Below are 6,833 nucleotides of genomic sequence, written 5' to 3'. Positions count from 1 at the left end.
CACCCTCACCTCAAATGCTGGCATTTGGCACCTGGCAGGTCAGGCTCTGCCACCCTGGGATGACAACATTGATAATTTCTTTTGGTGCCACTTTGGGAAGGTTTTCATCAACTGCTCTTGGCTGTTTCCACTAGAAAAAACTGGGAACTACAGCTGTGCGCAAGAGAGGAGGGAAAGCCGTGGTGGTTTCCTGTCTCCCTTCTCGGCCTGCACTCTCCTCTGAGCATCTCGGAAACATCCTCCACTCCTGCCTGGAGACCTGGAACCAGACTGCTGAGGGCACCTGGAGAGGAAGGGATCCTGCCTCCCATCTCACTTCCCTAGGCTTGCTTCATGTCCCAAACTACTCCAGGGGCTGGGGAGAGGAAGTGGCTGGGTTTTGCCTACTCACCTATCCCAAAAAATCATAGAGTTACAAGAAAACAAGCTCCCGATGAACAGGAGCAGGGCAGGGCAATATTCTGAGCACAGAGAGGCCCCTTTTGCTGCCGAGGGCATGGCGCCCATCATTCCAGTGGCATTAGTGCTTTCCACCTCCACGCAGGAGGTACAGGATATCATGGTATTATTTTTAACCAGGGATATTTAGTGAACTTCTCACGTGCTGCTGGAGGGTCAGATTTATCCCATAGCCTCAGTCCCAGGGGACACTCCCAGTTATTTTTGAACCCATCAGAGCAGCAGAGGAGCAGAGGGATGCAGAGGCTCGGGAGACACAAAGTCTGGGGTTTGTCTGGCCTGTCCCTCTGGTCTGTGCTGCAGAGACGTGCGTGGAGCAGAGCCCCTCACGCCTGCCTTGTCATCACCGCCGGCACCCCGGCCCCCACCATAAAACCCAAAACTTAGGCGAAGCCCCAGATTTTCTTTTTCAGCTGAGACGATCTTGGACGATCCTGCAAGTTTTGATCCTTTTCGACCTACCGCATTGCAAGACTTTTTTTCTTCCCCCCCACCCCCCCCCCCACCCAGTTCAATTTAAACCTCAATTTAACCTGTGAACGAGTTTGGCCCTGCTCGGGCAGGTCCCGATGGCCGTGAACATTCCCACGGGCGCCGCAGCGCTGCCGCCGCCGCGGGAGTCCCTCCCTCCCCCGCCCCGCGGCTCCCCCGCCGCCGCCGCCGCCCGGAGCCTCCGAGCCCCCGCACGCAGCGCATGGCCCCGCTCGCACCCGGCATCCCCGTTCTAGCGGGGGGTAACTCATCACACAGCCTCGGCCAGGCGCGCAGCCGCTGGGTTTTGTTCAGCCACTCACTTCGGAGGGAGAGGTGAGGCCAGGGCAGGGGGAAGGAGCTGTTTGAAGCTCTTATTTTTGTGCCGCTCCAACATCTGTCCCCATGGGCGCCGCCACCCGAGGCCGGCACTGGTGGTTAGTTTGGTTCTGCAGAAGCAGATTGTTGGTGGGGCAGGGAGGCAAAGCCCTGAGTTTTAAATTGGAGGCGCGCTGGGACACGGCGTGGCCCTGCCCGAGCCCCCGGAGAGAGGCGGAAGGGTCCCCACAGACCCTCGCCCGGCCCACGGGGGGTGCCTTTCCCCTCGTGTTTTTAAGGGCAGCGAAGCGAACGAGCCCCGTGACTGGAGCTGGCAGCCAGGACACTCTGGCCCCGGGCTCCGCTCAGGGCTCCGCGCAGCCGGGCGCGCCTGGCCCCCGGGGTGACCGCCGGCAGCGCGGGGCCGGGGTGCGCGGCGCCGGGCGGGACCCGCCGGGGCCGGTCTGGAGGAGCAGGCGGCGTGCCCAGCCCCCGGCCGCCTCCCTCCCTCCTTCCTCCTCTCCGTGCCTGCCTCCCGCCGGGTCCGTCCCGCCCGGCGCCGCGGAGCGGCAGCGCCCGCCCGGCCGCACCGCCGCTCCCCGCGCCCCCCCGACGGGCGGTTTCAAGTCCCCCCTTCCGAGGTCTCCGCGGCGCCGGCCAATCAGCGCGCGCTGCGCGCCGCGGCCCGCCGCCTTAAAGGGCCCGCGCGCCGCGCGGCGCTGGGGAAGCGGCGCCGCCCGCGGGCCGAGCCGGGCGCGCTCTAGGACCGCGCGCCGCCGCCGCCCGCCCTCCCTGCCCGCCGCGGGAGGCCGCCCGCCGCCTCCGGAGCGGGGCGTGGCGCGGGGAGGCCCCGCCCGCGCCTGGCGGTGATTGGCGGCAGCGGGCGCCCGTCGGCGGCGGGGGTGGCGCCCGGCGCGGCCACGTTCGGGTGCGCGGCCAGCGGCGCGTTGGGCGCAGCGAGCGGCGGCGGGCGCGGGGCGATGGGGGCGCGGCGGCGGCCGGCGCTCTGACAGCCCCCGGCGCTCCCTCGGCGGCGGGCGCAGCGGCTCCGGCAGCAGCGGCGGCTCTCGGCGGCCGTCCCCCTCCTCCTCGGCGCGGACCATGTTCGCCAAAGGGAAGGGCTCGGCGGTGCCCTCGGACGGGCAGGCGCGGGAGAAGTAAGAGCGGCAGCGGCGGCGGCGGCGGTGGCGGCGGGGGGAGCGGGGCGGCGGTGGCGGCGGGCGGCTTTGTGCGGGGCGGGAGCGGGGCGCTTCTTCCTCCTCCGACCCGGCGCTCGGCTGTTGCAGGCTGGCGCTGTACGTCTACGAGTACCTGCTGCACGTCGGCGCCCAGAAGTCTGCGCAGACCTTCCTGTCCGAGGTGAGCCCCGCCGCCCCCCGCGCCCTTTGTGCGCCGCCGCACGCCCGCCCTCCATCTTGCGCGGGGCGGCGGCGGCGCCGGGGGGTCGCCGCGCGTGGGGGCCCACGCCCACCCGCGACCACCCCCCGCCCGCGCCGCCCCCCCCTCCCAACCCACCCCCCGCCGTCTTCCTCTTGCCCGCAGATCCGGTGGGAGAAGAACATCACGCTGGGCGAGCCCCCCGGCTTCCTGCACTCCTGGTGGTGGTAAGTGCGGGGGTGTCCCGTCGCGGGTGGGAGCAGCCCCCCGGGGGCGGGGGGTGCGCGCCGGTGGCGCGGGGCCCCGCGGGGTACAGCCCCGGTAGTGGCGTGAGTCAGCAGCGGCGGCGAGCCCCGAACCGCCCCGGCTCCCGCTCCCCGCGGGCGTCGAGGCGCGGCGGAGCCACCCCCGGCCCCGCGGGAGCGGCGGGCACGGCTCCCGCTGGAGAGCTGCCGGGCCAGCCGCAGGCACCGGGTTGTGCCGGTGCCGCTGGGGCGCCCAGGGGAGCAGGGCTGGGCGGCTGCGAGGCTGGAGAAGTCCCTGAAGTCTCTCGGGGGTTATCCCTTCAAGGTGTTGCCTCTTGAAGGCTACTTTTGCTTCCTTAAGCGCCCAGCATCCCCACTCCTGAGTCAGGTCCGAGGAGTGTAAAGCTGGGATGCACAGCTGGATCCAGCTGAGGTGCCAGCCCAGCCGTGGGCTGGGAAGCTGCTCACCTGCGCTGACCTGGGGTGTCCGATCCCTGATGAGTAACTGCTGTTCTCCTGTCTCTCCCTGCCGTGCAGCGTGTTTTGGGACCTGTACTGCGCGGCTCCCGAAAGGCGAGACACTTGTGAACATTCGAGTGAAGCCAAAGCCTTTCATGACTACGTGAGTAACAAGTTTCTAATCCTCGCGGTAATTACGGCGTTGGGGAGCTCCGGCGCACCGAGAGCCAACCTAACGTAACCGACTGGCAAAAAGCGTGGGGTTTTTTTTTAACCAGCAATGTTCTGATTTGACTGAACAGTATTTCATAATGTTGCAATTATGTAAATGAGCTCAGATACTTATCTTAAGCACTTAAAGGCATTCGGGCTAGTGGTAGAATTAAGAAGTTTTGCATAGCAATGGACAACAAAGCGTTTATAGAGGGTCGATGGCAAGATATTTCATGCTGAGGACACTCTGGTGGTGAGGTGTTTCATGCTGAGGGCACCTTGCAGGATGGGCGGGGGTTGGATTTTGGTGGGGAGGAGAAGGGGGAATTCCCCAAGCCGCTGTTGAATGCCCCAGTTAATATCTCCCTGCCTTTGGCAAGGCTGGGGGCTTCCTTGGTTTCCTGAGTCCTCCCTTGATCCCAGAAGGGGAGAGGTGTTGTCTTGTTTGAAGCTGGTGTTGCAGACCCCCACTGGTTGGTTGGTTGGTTGGCTGGTCATTGTGCATCTTGGCTCTCCGTGGTTTGGGTTGCTCTCTGCAGAGGTGGCAGTGTGACCCAGGGATGGATGGTGGCATGCTTGAGTCTGAGGTGTCTCCCAAAGGATCCCTCTTGCCAAGGGTGCATGGCATGTCTGCCCCTTGGGTGACGGGTGGGCTGCCTGCTCCCGTCCCGCATGCGGTGCCCACATCCACAGCGTTGGGAGGAATGTGCATCAAAGCATTAGTCACCTGGCTGCGGGCTTGGACCCCAGTCAAGCGCATTTAAACCTCGTAGCAGGAGCTGGTTTTGTCTGCTCCAGGGAGACTATGGTATGGAAACCATTTTTCCTCCCTTCCCAAGTTTCTGGTTGCCTGGACATGCCTGGCTGGGGATGTGTGAAGGTTTGCTGGCGAGCAGTGCCAGGCGAGTGTCTCGGGGACCTCCGCGGCTCTCTCGCACGCTGGCACTGGGCACAGCAGTCACCCTGGGGCACGGGCAGTGCCAGAGAGGCTGGGCTGGCTGCTGAGCTGCCTCTTGTCTCTTCCCATCCCACTGGGTCTTGGGAGAAGTGTGTCTGGGTGTTTGCTAGGTGGAGTTTGTCTGTCTGTCTGTCCATCCCTGCGGCCGCTGTCTGCGTTGCTTGTTTTCACTGGGTCGGATTAAGATGGTGAACTCCTGAACCAGGGGTCAGAGCTGATAACCAGCAGCATGTCTAGCAGTTGTTGGCTTCTGCTCGCTTCCTGGATGTTTTGGGGCAAATTGTGGGGGGTTTGGGAGCCTAGAGGGGACAGTGGGGTCATCAGGAGCAAGGCAAAGGTAGATCTTTGGGCAGCAGAGCCACAGGTGAAGATGACATTAGCAAGCAAGACCTGGTAATGCTCCATCCACAGCAGCCTCCTCATCGTGTCTGAGGATTTAGTGTATTTAGAGAAATTAATCTTTTTTTAGCTTGGTAATAATTCTAACAATAGGCCTGAGTGCATTAGATGATTCGCATAAACTTCTTTAATACACGTTGCTTTAAGCTTACAGTAAATAGACACAATTCTGATTGTTTCTAATTCTCAGTGAATGCAGTTTTCTGAGAGCCCCAAGTGCTTTACCTTTTGGGTAACTCCTAAGATTCTCACTCCCCTGTGCTTTGGCTTGGTGGCACTGGGTTGGTTTCCCAGGCAGTGTTTTGGCCCCAAGACAGGGCTTGTGCTTCTCCGTGGCGTGGCTGCTGACGGATGCTCAGGGTGCAGTGCCTCGCTGAGGAGCGGTGTTTTCCTGGCACAGCGTGTACTTTACAGGGCAGGGACCTACCTGGCCAAAACTTAAATATTGACCAAAGAACCGAATGATAACCGTGGGAGTGTGAATAGAGCCTTGTTCCTCTCCAGCTCCTGGGCAGGCTGCTGGTACTGGTGAGCATGGTGGGCAGTGTCAAACAGCAAACCCAGCGAGCCATCAGCAGTGCATGGCAGCTAAAATGGGATATGAGCCCCAAATGGGGCTGGATCGGTGAGTCATGAATTGCTTCATGTGGTGGCTGTGGTTAAAAATATCCCAATCTAAGTCTTGCCCCAGGTTTGTAGAGCATTGTGTTTACACTTGGCCAGCAACAGGCAAACTCTGTGTGTCCTGCTTGGTGTTTGCCCAAAATACGGTGTGTGTTAACCCTGATACTGTGCTACTGTAAGGACAGAAAGAGGGGATGCTTTGGGAGCCTGGCACGTCACTTTCCCAGAGCCAACACTGGAGAGGTTCTTGCCTGGGACAGAGATCTTTTGGGAAGGGGGCAGCAGTTCTCCTTATTAGCAGGGTGGGATTTGCGTGGTGTGTCATTTCCACTTTATTTTCTGGCATAACTGTATGAAAACTGTTAGGAGCAGCAGGACAAATTGCTGATTTCCCCCTCCAGTTTTGAGTGTTTAAATCTTCAGTGAGAAATTAAAGTAAGGAAGAAATTAAGAAACTGAGGAGAAATCCCACCGCTCCTTTTTTGAGGTGATCCTTGAAAACTGTGGAGTCCTGTGGGTGCTTGAAAATACTGCTTTTTACCTTTCCCCTAAGGTTTTTCTCCCAGGCTGGGACAAAAGCCTGCTGGGACTTTGTAGAAAGGTGCTTGTTGGAGGAAGAGTGATAGGAGTGGGGATTTACCTGGCACAGGCAGGAGGAATGCTGCTCTGCTCTACCCTTCCATCTCTGGCATGTCTGTGCATCTGTTAACACAACTATCAAGTTGTGTTGTTGCAGGTTTCTTCATCATCCCCTTCCACCTCTACACAAAGAGTTTGTCCAAGCTAACAGCCCCACAAGCACCAACTCCTAAAACTCAGCCATTGATTTAGGTTCCTCCAAGCCCCGTGGCGAGCAGGCCAGCGTTCCAGCACGCTCCCAGAGCTTGCAAGGGGATCTCTGGTCATGACAGGGGATTTCAGCCGCCGCGTTATCTGGGAATTGGCCGATGGCTGCTCACAGTTGAGCATTTCAACGCCGTGAAAGCCAATACAATTTGAGTTAGCGGTGATGACTGCCAGTTTAAATACCGCAGTGAATTTCTGTCAAAGAGCTAATACATAGAAAGGGGAATTGCAGAAAACTTGATCACCAGAACCACTTCAGTCGATTTTGGCCTCGAGCTACAGAAAATGAACTTAAATCTAGTTGACTGTTTGCTACATACTTTTTTGTGGTGTTGCTCTGCCTGCACAGCCAGCTCATGTCAACATGCAGGAGAGAAAACTCGGGGTAGCCTTTAGCTGATGAAGACTTTGACTTCATCATGCCCTAGCTCTGTTTCCCCCAGTTTCTTCCTGAGGAGGACCTG

At 60.0% G+C, this 6,833-nt stretch overlaps 1 protein-coding gene across 3 annotated transcripts in view; it reads left to right on the top strand.

Annotated features, from left to right (window-relative positions):
- The first annotated feature begins 2,255 nt into the window (after positions 1-2,255).
- The window catches only part of SSBP3 (single stranded DNA binding protein 3), a 54,970-nt gene continuing 50,392 nt past the window's right edge, over positions 2,256-6,833 (top strand). Inside the window, exons 1-4 of one of the 3 annotated variants that reach the window (XM_054515732.1) lie at positions 2,256-2,405; positions 2,535-2,607; positions 2,791-2,852; positions 3,408-3,492. In XM_054515732.1, the coding sequence (XP_054371707.1) occupies positions 2,350-2,405; positions 2,535-2,607; positions 2,791-2,852; positions 3,408-3,492 (276 nt within the window). In that variant the 5' untranslated portion in view covers positions 2,256-2,349. The remainder of the gene's footprint in view (positions 2,406-2,534; positions 2,608-2,790; positions 2,853-3,407; positions 3,493-6,833) is intronic. The other 2 variants (XM_036387787.2, XM_036387788.2) reach the window with 2 other exon arrangements.

This window comes from Molothrus ater, chromosome 9, assembly GCF_012460135.2.
Source record: "Molothrus ater isolate BHLD 08-10-18 breed brown headed cowbird chromosome 9, BPBGC_Mater_1.1, whole genome shotgun sequence".
In the NCBI taxonomy this organism is placed as follows: Eukaryota; Metazoa; Chordata; class Aves; order Passeriformes; family Icteridae; genus Molothrus; species Molothrus ater.
This window is presented reverse-complemented; position numbering and strand designations above follow the sequence as displayed.